The sequence below is a fragment of the Podarcis vaucheri genome, assembly GCF_965113315.1.
Source record: "Podarcis vaucheri genome assembly, chromosome: 17".
NCBI classification, from domain to species: domain Eukaryota; kingdom Metazoa; phylum Chordata; class Lepidosauria; order Squamata; family Lacertidae; genus Podarcis; species Podarcis vaucheri.
Window position 1 is genome coordinate 36694273 of NC_138755.1, and position 13551 is coordinate 36707823.

At 47.8% G+C, this 13551-nt stretch overlaps 1 protein-coding gene and 1 long non-coding RNA gene across 2 annotated transcripts in view; one reads left to right on the forward strand and one right to left on the reverse strand.

The window, feature by feature from the left end:
• Positions 1–13551, forward strand: part of FBXO10 (F-box protein 10) — a 38828-nt gene that overhangs the window by 17193 nt on the left and 8084 nt on the right. The window contains exons 4-9 of the mRNA XM_082204673.1: positions 4266–4415; positions 6190–6326; positions 8387–8457; positions 9936–10088; positions 10876–11151; positions 12280–12590. Coding sequence (XP_082060799.1) covers positions 4266–4415; positions 6190–6326; positions 8387–8457; positions 9936–10088; positions 10876–11151; positions 12280–12590 — 1098 coding nt within the window. The remainder of the gene's footprint in view (positions 1–4265; positions 4416–6189; positions 6327–8386; positions 8458–9935; positions 10089–10875; positions 11152–12279; positions 12591–13551) is intronic.
• On the reverse strand, positions 7100–8418 carry LOC309522177. The gene is made up of 2 exons (XR_014214949.1): positions 8307–8418; positions 7100–7719 (listed from the first exon to the last, which is right to left on the reverse strand). It is a non-coding gene; the product is annotated as an uncharacterized lncRNA (long non-coding RNA).

The following is a 13551-nucleotide window of genomic DNA, read 5'->3' on the forward strand; positions in this document are numbered from 1 at the left end:
GAGACCATATAACACCGGTCTTGAAAGACCTACACTGGCTCCTAGTACGTTTCCAAGCACAGTTCAAAGTGTTGGTGCTGACCTTTAAAGCCATAAACAGCCTCGGTCCAGTATACCTGAAGGAGCGTCTCCACCTCCATCGTTCTGCCCAGACACTGAGGTCCAGCGCTGAGGGCCTTCTGGCGGTTCCCTCGCTGTGAGAAGCCAAGTTACAGGGAACCAGGCAGAGGGCCTTCTCGGTAGTGGCACCCTCCCTGTGGAATGCCCTCCCATCAGATGTCAAAGAGAAAAATAACTACCAAACTTTTAGAAGACATCTGAAGGCAGCCCTGTTTAGGGAAGTTTTTAATGTTTAATAGGTTATTGTATTTTAGTGTTTTGTTGGAAGCCGCCCAGAGTGGCTGGGGGGACCCAGCCACATGGATGGGCGGGGTATAAATAAATAAATTATTATTATTATTATTATTATTATTATTATTATTATTATTATTATTTTGACAAGAGCTGCATGTTGAATCGCCCTGCTCTAGTGGAAGCCGGTGTAAGGATGCCCATTAGGGATTTCCTTCCCCTCCCAAATTTGGCACGAACCCCCAAAAACTGCACAGATGGAGGAGAGGGGAGATCATTCAGTCAGCGGGAATGCTTGTGTTGATGGACTGATCGAATCAGTGCGATGTGGAATTCCACCCAAAGTCTCCGTTCAACCATACAGGGCATACGTCACGATATACCTAATAAAAATGTTGGTATTTACATATTTAGGACGTACGATTACATGGAGAGTGGCTCGCGAATCGGTAGCTAGATTACCGGCTGCCTGGCTCTCACCAAACAGTTGTTGCAGGCCAGTAACTTGTGTGGCGTTGCTTACGAGGCTGACCTTGGCGTCCGTCTCCTCCACCCCTGGCCCGGCTGAATGATTCCGTAAGTCCCCGAGGTAGATCCGTCCCGGTCAGAAATTAAGAGAGCTGTAAACACCTGTCATCCTATTAACTGTTATGGGGATAACCACAGTATTTTCTGTTAATGCGTCGGAGAGCCGAGCTTAGTATTCTAATCGGAGCTTGACCTCCATGCCAGGTCAATGGTGAGTGACTAATAAGGAGAGGAGCACATTCACTCCCCCCCCCTGGCTCCAGCATTTTAATTAACAGATTGGGGGGCGAGCCACCTTTTCAAATGAGCAAATAAAGGCGGCGTAATTTAATTATAATCTTTGATACGCGGCGCTTACCAAGGCGAGGATATTGCAATTTGTAGATTTATTCCTTTACGCTTGTCAGACATGGGTTTAAAGGTTTATTCGACTGGAATGGAATTAGGCAGTGCGGTACGCATGAATATCTAAACCACTTACATGCGCAAATTAAAACAATGGCGGGATTGAAAGTGTCTCCTCACTTTTCACTTTCGCCAGCCTGCGTAGATTATGCTTCGGGTGTGTGTGTGTGTGTGTGTGTGTGTGTGTGTGTGTGCTTTCAGTCTCCTCTTGCTCTGTAAACCAGGAACTGTGTGTGGTGGGACTGCTGGCATACTGTGAGTTCAAAGTGTCCCCGCACCGAGGAGGCGGCCTGCCGCTTCTCTGCATGATTTACTGCTCTCGTCTTGCTTCCTTTTGCACAGCTTTCGTTCTGTCGTTCTTAATGCACATAAGGTGTTCACCTGGGAGGAGCGCACCACGTGTATGTTTTCTACTCAGTCACTGTTCTGAAAACAGTGGTGCGGAGCGGAAAATTTTCTGGAATATTTTCCAGTGCTTTGTCCTTCCACAGAGAAGGTTCCGCTTCCTAAGTTCATACGCAAGAATGAATGGGTGTCAGCTTTTAATAAATATTGGTGAGCTTGGCAGTTTCAGCAGTTTCCTAAGCTTTCTTTACTAAATGCAAGTTCAGTGGTACCTCAGTTTAAGTACTTAATTCGTTCCGGAGGTCCGTTCTTAACCTGAAACTGTTCTTAACCTGAAGCACCACTTTAGCTAATGGGGCCTCCCGCTGCCGCCACGCCGCCGGAGCACGATTTCTGTTCTTATCCTGAAGCAAAGTTCTTAACCTGAAGCACTGTTTCTGGGTTAGCGGAGTATGTAACCTGAAGCGTATGTAACCTGAAGCATATGTAACCCGAGGTACCACTGTAAAACAAATGGGCTTAATTTAGATCCCTCTCTAGGGCAGTGGTAACCAACATCGTGCCCCGTGGCTGTCATTGGATTCCATCTCCGATCATCCATAACCAAGAATGGTAATTGATCAGTGATGATGGGATCTGTAGTCCAACAAACTCTGAATGGCACCACATTGGCCATCCCTGCTCTACGGCATCAGAACAATTTCTGAATCAAATTATTCCATGCAAATTACTCTAACCTACATAAGACTTTTTAAACAGTGCATTATCAGCAAGGTTGAACAACAACAAAACACCCAGCGTATGCTCCCCCACCCTTTTCAGAGTCTTTGGAGTAAAACTATCAAGTTTTGTCCAAAGCACATGATTTCTCCCAGAGTCCTTTCCCCGAGAACACCTCCCCATAACTATCTGGGATATTTTTCCAACTCAACTTTTCCTCCCTGCGAGAAGTGAAGCTACAGGGAACCAAGCAGAGGGCCTTCTTGGTAACGGCACCCGCCCTGTGGAACACCCTCCCATCAGATGTCAAGGAAATAAACAACTATCTGACTTTAAGAAGACACCTGAAGGCAGCCCTGTTTAGGGAAGCTTTTAATGTTTGGTGTTTTATCGCTTTATTATTGTTGTTATTATTCTGCTGGGAGTCGCCCAGAGTGGCGGGGAAACCCAGCCAGATGGGGGGAGTATAAATAATAATTTTTTTATTTTTTATTAATTATTAAGAGCATGGAATGGGTTCCTCCAAAATCAGGCAGTTCTGTAGTCTCTGTATTGAGAGTAACTGGATTTTTCAGCCTACAGCAACCTGCTCCCTTTGTGTCTCTGCATGACTCATTGCTCTGTGTTTACTCCTTTCGGATCATGCATCTTGACTGGGCACTGACTCGTGAGGCAGAGAAATCGGTGTAGGTTATCTTGAGGGCAAGTATGGAGCAATCCCGTTGCTTCCAATGAACAATTACTTGCCACCAGAAGAGCCCAGCCGTTTTGTCTCTGTATGGGTTACTGCTTTGGAATGGCCTCCTAGTCAAGAAGCGTGCCAGAGCAGTGATGACTCATGCAGAAACACGACGAGGTGGGCCTCCCGGGAGAAGGTAACTCTCTTTCATACTGTAATAGTCAACTTGTTTCTGGATGCGAGAGTGAAGCGTGCTTCCGTTTTAATTCAGAAAATTACGCACCTCAGCTGCGAGAAGTCTGGGAAATAGTTACCGTATTTTTTGCCCCATAGGACACACCTTTTCCCTCTTAAAAACTAAGGGGGAAAGTCTATGGAGCGAATGCAGGGGGGAGGCAGGCAGGAAAAGCCCCCAAGAGCCCCACACAAGCTTCGCATGGCTCTTGCGGGCTTTTCCCCAGGAGGGAGAAGGGACTGATGCGGCAAGTCAGTCCCTTCTCCCTCCTCGTAGAAAAGCCCGCAGGAGCCACGCGCTCCTTAAAAGGTGTGCGGCTCCTGTGGGCTTTTGCGGAGGTGGGGGAATTGCCATTTTAATTCAGCCTCTCCAGCTGGGAGAGGTTGCGCAAGGCTAAAGAGGAAGCCAAGGCAGCGAGCGGGACGGATCACGCTCGCTGCCTTGGCTTCTTTAGCCGCGCTGGAGAGGTTTAGCTCCCGGCTGGAGAGGTTGCGCGGCTGTAGCAGAAGCCAAGACAGCCAGCGGGATGGATCCCGCTCGCTGTCTTGGCTTCTTTGCTCTTTGGGGCTGGGGGGGGGACCCGGGCTTCCCTGACAGCCCCGAGAAGCTCTGGGAGAAGCGGACAGGCTTTTTCTTGATTTCCCCCTCTAAAAACTAGGTGCGTCTTGTGGTCTGGTGCGTCCTATAGAGCGAAAAATACGGTATGCAGGCACAGTAAAACAGGGAGTGGATGAGCTGGGATGCTGTCCCTCATTTCCCCTCGAGGCACAAGTGGTAGGGGTGGCTGGATAGCGTCAAAGGAGAATAGGGACTTCCCTAAGGCCATCAAAGCAATTTGAGGCAGAGACAAGATTCAAATTAGGGACTTCTTGTGTCACAGCTCAAGTCTTGACCCTGTTTTGTTTGACCATCTCAGCCTGCCAAACGCTGATGTCTGTTCACTCGTAGCAAACTCCTCCTCCGCCTTTATCTAGAAAAGCATTTGCCTTTTCTTTCCTTTAGATCGTCATGCTGAAGAATGACATTCACCACTGCAAGACCTCCGGGATATTTCTGCGCCTCGGGGCTGGAGGCTTGATTGCAGAAAACAACATCCATTCCAACTGCGAAGCCGGCGTGGACATTCGGAAGGGAGCCAACCCTCTGATCCTGGTATTGACCCTTGTGTGCTCGGGTTTTTACCCAAAGAGCTTGACGCAACAAACCTGGGATTCGCCTAACACAAATGTTTGGTGAATGTGGGCATTCGTAAGAGAGTAGCAGCAGGAGGGAGGCAGGAGCTTATCCCTCTCCCTGCAAGTCTCCCTCCCCAGGGCACTTTTCCTCCTAGCGGTAGTCTTAAGCTGGGAAAAGGGCCTGGCTGGGAAGGGAAGGAACCTGGGACAGAGGTTGCATGGAGGGGTGTAAAGCCAAGCAGTCACACCCATAAAGACTTCTCCCCAGTGTATGCCTCCCCAAATTCACATTATGCTGCAGCCAGAGCTGGGAATCCCATGTTTGGTGCATAACGTGACAGCTGCTTTTGATCTAAGGCAGCGGTTCTCAACCTGTGAGTCCCCAGATGTTGTTGGACTACAACTCGCATCATCCCTGAGCTCTGGCCTTGCTAGCTAGGCGTGATGAGAGTTGTAGTTCAACAAAATCTGGGGACCCACAGGTTGAGAAAGGCTGATCTACGGCTACTTGTTTTATCCTCAAATTCTTCCTATGTTTGCATGAAAAACCTGTAGCTCTCAGCTACTCCCTTCAGTAAGTTTTAGGTTATCCCCATGCCATGCTAAAGATGTTGGAACTCCGTAATGATCTTAACCTGGTTTCCAAATTGAGCTGATATTGGTGCTAGGCAGGCCTCAGAGGGGAGGGTGTTCTGAAATTGGGTGCTCCCAGAGGAAACACCTCTGAATAAATGGGGCGCGTGTAGAAAATTGAGGAGACCCAGCAAGATGGTCTCCGACTTGTGTTTGGAATTTTAGCTGGCTCACTCAGCCCCAAAATCGGATCAAGATATGTAACATTGGCCTGTGGATGCCATTACAGTGGTGCCTCGCAAGACGGAAAACTCGCTAGACGAAAGTTTTCCGTTTTGGAGGTGCTTCCAAAACGAATTTCCTATGGGCTTGCTTCGCAAGACGACAATGTCTTGCGAGTTCCTGCTGGTTCCCCCCCCTTTTCTAAGCTGCTAACCCGCTTATCAGCTGATCCGATCAGCAGATAAGCCGCTAATAGCGCTAATCCACTAATCCGTCAATGGGCTTGCTTTGCAAGACAAAAAACCTCTAGACGAAGAGAATCACAGAACGGATTCTTTTTGTCTTGCGAGGCACCACTGTATTCTCTCTGCCCGCAGGAGCTAGGGTTGCTAACTGACCAGGAAAAGAAGAAGAAATCCTGCCTGGCCAACTCCTGTGCCTTTTTAACAGCAGTTTAATCTGCAGAAATCAGTAGGTGAGGCTTTTTACACAGCAAGAAACTAAAACATCACCACTTGCTAATGACTGCATATTAAAAGCCACAGCTGAGACACAACTGAGAAGCTGCTAAGAGCTGGTTGAGCCAATAAGCCTTTACCCTCTCCTTTATTCCAGTCCAGCAAAATTGGGAATTGGTGGACGAGATTATGCATTTATCTGAGTAACGGGGCCAAGGTAGGATGGGAGCCCTTTTGATTTCCATATCGAGTGGCTGCTATGGAGGCAGAAGGTTTAGTCGCAGCCGAAATGCCAGGCCTTCTCCAAGGAGACACAAAATTGGGCTCTTCCTCTCGAAAACAAACCACTTCCAGCTTTGAAAGAGCTGGGTGCTTTTGTCCGGAGGCTTGCTGACCTTTCTGCTATTGTACTGAGTCCTTGACTTTTCTGTGGCTGATCTCCCTCTCTTGCTTTCTATTTTTCATTCCTCTTGCGCTTGTGCATAAATCAAACGGCAGTGTAATAGGATCCACGGCGGCCTTCGCTCCGGCATCGTTGTCCTTGGCAACGGGAAAGGCATCATCCGTAGCAATCAAATATATGGAAATAAAGAGGCTGGCATTTACATCCTGTATAATGGCAACCCTCTGGTGAGGTAGGTTATTCAACAGCAGCATTTCTTGCCGTTTTTTTTGGATGTCGGTTTGAAACAATACACCCACACATCCTCCATGCAGCTAAAGAGCAGGAAAGTTTATTATTATTATTAAGAACACTGACAGGGAGATGAAGTCTTTAGGCCAATGTACCTGCGCGGGTGGCGCTGTGGGTTAAACCACAGAGCCTAGGACTTGCCGATCAGAAGGTCGGCGGTTCAAATCCCCGCGACGGGGTGAGCTCCCGTTGCTCGGTCCCTGCTCCTGCCAACCTAGCAGTTCAAAAGCACGTCAAAGTGCAAGTAGATAAATAGGTACCTCTCGGGCGGGAAGGTAAACGGCGTTTCCGTGTGCTGCTCCGGTTTGCCAGAAGTGGCTTAGTCATTCTGGCCACATGACCCGGAAGCTGTACGCCAGCTCCCTTGGCCTATAAAGTGAGATGAGCACTGCAACCCCAGAGTCAGCCACGACTGGACCTAATGGTCAGGGGTCCGTTTACCTTTACCTTTAAACACCACGGTATACTGATCTATCACAATGCGGTTGTGGAGTTTTCAAACTTGGGGAGTCTGTAGGGCATGCAAATCTGCTCCTGATTTATTGGTGGTTCTTGTTTTGAGATGAACGTCGGAGCTGTGCTGCGAATGCAACATCAGACACTTCTTGCAGGAAAACAACAGCCCCACAACGCTCTTCCGAAACACAAAGCAACCTAGACAGGCTTAAGCATCCGTTTGGGAACGGCTTGTTCCAGCATAATAGCTCGACTGACAAGTGTGAAACAGATTTTATTAATCTGCAAACCATAAGGGTCACGACTGGGCTGAAACAGACCTGTCAAATAAGTAGCAATTTCTAAATAGGCAGCTGTCTTGTCTGGTGATTATGATGCAGCGAATGAAGTCTAGAGGAAATGAACATAAAAGAAGAAGGGAGCTCAGAGCGGAGACTTAATTTCTCTTCCTAGACAACGCTGTCAGCAGCATGCTCATCAAAACAAAAAACCCTGCAAGTCTATTATAATTGAGATCACTTTGTCCCTGCTGAAACAAGAGGCATTTGACTTGATCTTGCCTAGTGTTTTTGTTGTGGGAGATGAGGCTTGTTATTCTTAAGAAGATATTATTGCTACGCTAATTATTCCCAAGCAGCCCTGAATGTATTTCAAACAGAAGTCTCACTTGGGTCTTTGGACCAATCGGAAAGCTTGTTTCTCCGGCCTTTTTTCTTAAAAGCCTCAATCCCAGAGGCATCCCGAGAATGGCTCCAGGAGATTCTCTTTAGGTTGACAGAGATCTCACCACACTATTATTCCCCCACAAAGATCATTTTCAGGTAATGGATGGGGACAGTGTGCAGATAAGCACTGCTCGTTCTCCTTGATCTCATCAGCTTTCAATACTGTTTTTTTTTTAAAAAAAAAAAAATTAATTGAAGTAAGCAATTCAGTACTATAAAAAACTCCCAGAATATTCAAGGGCTCAAGCTGTCATAATGAAAAACAACTGCATCCTGTTAAGGACACTCAGCTGCCATACTCTTTGCTGATAACTTTTGAAACTTCTGTCTTCAGTCTGACAACAGCAAAGTTTAAGATAATGACTTTTTGAATTCAGATATAGTCACTTATTGGCATCCAGTGACAATCAAAATCATTTTTGGGTACCACTAAAATAAAACTGCTGTAATATTGTCTCCTATGGAAGTGTTGGCAGGCATTTGTTGAGATGGGTAAACTCTATAGTAAAATCTCTTTTAAAAAGATAGCCAATACTATAAAAATAGTAGCAGTACAAATGCAAAAAACAAAACGGTATATTCTGGGAACTGCCCTGAGATGTTATGATGGGTAATATATAAATTTAATTAATTAATTATCCAAAAAAGACATAAGCCAAGTACTTTGGACTATTAGGAAAGCCAAATTTCACAGAGGGAGTTCTTTGTGTTTGCACTTGTGTAGAAGATAAAATCACCACTATTTTCTCACCTTGTGCTGTTATACAGATAAGCAAACTGTACAAAACACTGACAGTGTCTCCACCCCTTTTCATTCCAGTGGGAACCACATCTTCCAAGGCCTTGCTGCTGGCATCGCTGTGAACGAGAACGGAAGAGGCCAAATAACAGGTGTGGGAAGAAAAGCATTTCTGGGGCATGGGTTTGGGTTGGGCAAAAAATAACCTCCAAACAGTGAATCCTCACTTCAGTTTTGGCAGGGTTTTTGGCACACCCCACCCCCACTACACTCCTGGGCAGGAAGGTCCCTAGCTCAGTAAGACTGAGAATGAATGTCAATTGCCTGAGCCAGCCCCCTGGAGCTGCTGGCAGTCAGTGTAGACAATACTGAGTTTGATAAGGCGGATTCTGTATTGGGCAGCTTCCTTCACTTGTGTGCTTCAAGTTTCATGTGACAAAGTTTTGGTGGTCCTTTCCCATAACCCTGTAAGGTAGGTCAGTGTGCACATCCCCATCTTTCAAAAGAGAGACTCTGGCTGCTTGCCTAAAGCCACTTTTTGACTTCATGGCCGAAGTGCTGTTTGATCCATGGGCTTCCTAGCTCATAGGAGAGTCACCTCAGAACTGCTGCAGCTCTGAACAACAAAAGTCTGGTGACCACTTCATGGTTATTTCTCTTGTCCGTTTGGCGTCACCTGCCTCTCAGAACTTCCCTTTTTGAGCACGGCCAGAGCATTTCCTTAGTGCAGAGCTTTCCAGACTTTTCACGTTGGTGATACACTTTTTGGACGTGCATCATTTCATGACACAGCAGTTCAGTTTTACTAGCAAGCCGGAGGTTAAACGAACCCTTTCTAGCCCCAGGAGGAATGCAGGGAACATTTGTGCGACACGCCTACTCACTGTGGCCAACACACTGTGTTGTGGCACACAATTTGGAAAGCTTTCCCTTAGTGGTCTGTCACTGCGGTTCCCAGTCTGTCATAGTAGCCAAGGATCTGCGCTGGAAAGAGAACGCTCTCCTCCTTTCTCCTGTTCCCCCTTCTCATAACAAAACAAAAGGTAAAGGACCCCTGGATGGTAAAGTCCAGTCAAAGTTGACTATGGGGTTGTGGCGCTCTTCTTGCTTTCCGGCCGAGGGAGCCGGCGTTTGTCCACAGACAGCTTTTTGGGGTCATGTGGCCAGCATGACTAAACTGCTTCTGGCACAACAGAGCACCGTGGCAGAAGCCAGAGTGCATGGAAATGCCATTTACCTTCCCGCTACAGTGGTAGCTATTTATCTACTTGCACTGATGTGCTTTTGGATTGCTAGGTTGGCAGGAGCTGGGGCAGAGCAACGGGAGCTCACCCCATCGCGGGGATTCGAACCGCCGACCTACTGATGGGCAATCCCAAGAGTCTCGGTGGTTTAGACCACAGCGCCATCCTCGTCCTTCATAACAAACACAATAATAACCTTTCATAACAACAAGCATTTGGCTAGCTACAAGCTGGATGATGACACAGCCTTGGGCTGCCTCAGGTTGATACAGAAGTCGAGGTAGAAACTGGCTTGACGTGAAATAGTCTTTTCACTTCATTCCTTCAGTGCTCCTTTGGATGATTGGCAGTCCTTTGTTTACCCTTCCTTCCTTAAACTGCTTTAGAAAACGTCATCCGGGAAAACCAGTGGGGAGGTACGGACATCCGCCGTGGAGGTGACCCTGTCCTCAGAAGTAACCTGATCTGCTGTGGCTATTCAGACGGCGTGGTGGTCGGGGAGCGTGGGAAAGGACTCATAGAAGGAAACACCATTTATGGTAAACCTCTGCTGACAGTGGCGTTCTTACCCCCTCCGTATCCTTGTTTCCCTGGGACTTGTGTGCTGAGTGTAGCAGAGCAGCTCTCCATAGACTGTTCTAGAATCCAGTTTCAAAATGGAGGATGGCCTGTCAGGGACTGGCTGGACTCAGAAGAATGGTAGGAGGCACCAGCTAGGGAACATCCAAGGGAAAAGGGCTCAGAGCCCAGGGTTGGGGGGCTGGACAACAATTAGTCAAAGGGAGAAGATGGGGAAGAGGAGGTGTTGGAAGCCAAAGAGGAAACAAGGCTTTGTGAGCTTGGGAGAGGCTGTGGTAGAGGGAAGTCCGGGAAGCTGGAGAGGAGGTAGGCCAAGAAGCAGAGATGAGTCTGGTTGGTGAAGAGTCACAGGTGTCTTCCCCTCCTGCTGCAACTGGCTCTCGTCTCCCAGAACCAGTAGAGGCATGAAAAGGGCAGAGGAAAGGTTGGCTGCATACAGACGCAGTCTCCAATTGCTTGGGGAAAGCCTTGGAGAAGAGGGACTCGATGTCTGTGGGAAGGCAGGGACTTTCTGTTTCAGCAACTGATTTTCATGGAGGAAGACCACCAGGAATGAGCTGTCCTGCTTATTAGGCCTGACACTCAGCCCAGTCTGTGGAGATTCTGCCTCACACCATTCCTCAGCCTCCAACCAGTTCAGGACACCTAGGACCCAGTTAGCTCCCGGCCCAAGCTTCTTCAGTCTCTTGCACAATGTTACGTCAGGAAGACAGGCCAATGTGCTTTCCCCCTCTTCTCTTGGCATAGGGAACAAGGGCTGCGGCGTCTGGATAATGTCCTCCAGCCTCCCGCACATCGCAAACAACCAAATCGGTCACAACAGCATCTATGGGATTGCGGTGTTTTGCCGCAAAGATGATGCTAATGACTACCTCGCCAACCAAGGGGGCAATGAGAACTTCAATGACGAAGGAGAAGCTGCCAACTGGGAGAATGACCTGGAGAGTGAGGATGAGCGCGTGGTTATCCGGAGGCCAATCAGCGTGGCTCTCGTGGAGTCGAACAACATCAACCACAATGGAGGTGAGTGCTGGCCGGGAACATTGTGTAGCCAGCCTTGTCCATGGGGAAGGCCAAAGAGGCTCCAAAGAAGCTTCTGAGAATTCCTTCAGGGAAATAAATAAATAAATTATTATTATTATTATTATTATTATTATTATTTAGTACTTATACCCCGCCCATCTGGCTGGGTCTCCCTAGCCACTCCAGGTGGTTCAGAACAGAATATTAAAAACACAATAAAACTTCAAACATTAAAAACTTCAGATGTCTTCTAAAAGTCAGATAGTTGTTTATTTCCTTGACATCTGACAGGAGAGTGTTCCACAGGGCGGGCGCCACTACCGAGAAGGCCCTCTGCCTGGTTCCCTGTAGCTTCACTTCTCGCAGTGAGGGAACTGCCAGAAGGCCCTCGGAGTTGGACCTCAGTGTCCGGGCAGAACAATGGGGGTGGAGACGTTCCTTCAGGTATACTGGGAAGCTCCTGCAGAAACGCCACGCTTGCCCCACCACCGGTTTTGGTGACTTATGGTGCCACGATCCACTGCGTGGCACCAGTCACCGTACCGCCTGCAACCTGGACTGACGTGACGCTGAGCTGCCATGCCAGAACACTCTAAAGTGGTGCCGGAACTCAGCAAAGATGTGCTAGAGCTCAGTTCCAGTGAGTTCTGGCTGAAAAAAGCCCCGCCAGTTGGCATAATAAAATATGACACCTTCCTTAAAATCATCTTAGCTATATAGCTGGGGTCTGTTTAACTGGAGGCAATTTGTTGTTTTTAATGCAGATACAGTGGTACCTCGGGTTAAGTACTTAATTCATTCCAGAGGTCCGTTCTTAACCTGAAACTGTTCTTAACCTGAAGCACCACTTCAGCTAATGGGGCCTCCTGCTGCTGCCACGCCGCCGGAGCACGATTTCTGTTCTCATCCTGAAGCAAAGTTCTTAACCTGAAGCACTATTTCTGGCTTAGCGGAGTCTGTAACCTGAAGCGTCTGTAACCCAAGGTACTACTGTATTAACATTGCAGCATCTTAATCGTTTGACTTCAGTGTAGGTGCATTTCCGGGTTTCTGTCCCTTGTTGTCCCAGGTGGTGGTTGTTGGTTAAGATAGGTTATTGATTCCGGGGTGCTTTTCCTCCTCTCGTAGCTGCTGGCTTGTACATCAAGAGCAGCGAAGCCCTGAACATCGTCGGAAACGCCATCCACGCCAACCACGACTGCGGGGTCTCCGTCTTCCAAAGCTCGCAGCTGACGAGAATCGCAAACAACAGCATCTCTTGCAATAGCCTGGGGGGAGTCGTGGTAGAAGCAGAGTGTCGGGTGGAGCTTCGTGGGAACGGCATTTATGACAACAGCAGCCACGGGGTGGCCTCCAAGGGCGACGGAATCGTCACCGAGAATGACATTTTGGGCAACCAGGGCTGTGGCCTCAAGCTGCTGCAGGCAGCCGATATGAAGGTGCGTGGCGAAATAAAAAGAGAACAAGCTTGCTTGTTACCTGGGAATTGTGGAGATGGAAGGCACCCCAGTGATCATCCAGTCTAGCCCCCTGCGGTGCAGGAATTGTAGCTGACGACTCCCTGGCAGGTGGCCTTCCATAGAATTACAGAGTTGGAAGGGACCCAAGAGTCATCTAAATAGTCGTAAATAATCATTATGATGATTTGTGGTTATTTAGATGACTCATTATGATTATTTATATTTCACCAGCCCTCCAAGAAGGGTTGCATGCACAAGTTAACCTCATTTTTTCCTTCCAGCAGTGATATTTATATGTGTGAAAGCTGCCCCAGGTTCTTTGACCATTTAAAAAATATAGCTCTCTTTTTTTCTCCTAGAAAAGACTGCGCAATATTTTCTGTTTAGAGTTTAAACATAACACGCTACTTTAATTGGAATACTAAAACATATTTTGTGTCTGTGTGTGTGTGTGTGTGTGTGTACACACAAATATGTTTTAGTATTCCAAATAAAGTAGCCACTTTATATATAAAGGGAGGCAGGTGGCACTGTGGGTCTAAACTACTGAACCTCTTGGGCTTGCTGATCAGAATGTCGGCAGTTCGAATTCCCACGACGGGGTGAGCTCCCATTGGTCTGTCCCAGCTCCTGCCAACCTAGCAGTTCAAAAGCACACTAGTGCAAGTAGATAAATAGGTACCTCTGCAGCAGGAAGGCAAACAGCGTTTCCGTGCGCTCTGGTTTCCGTCAGGTGTTTTGTTGTGCCAGAAGGCATTTAGTCATGCTGGCCACATGATCCGGAAATCTGTCTGTGGACAAATGCCAGCTCCCTTGGTCTGAAAGCGAGATGAGCGCCACAACCCCATAGTCGCCTTTGACTGGACTTAACCATCCAGGTGTCCTTACCTTACCCATATCTCTCTCTCTCTCTCTCTCTCTCTCTCTCTCTCTCTCTCTC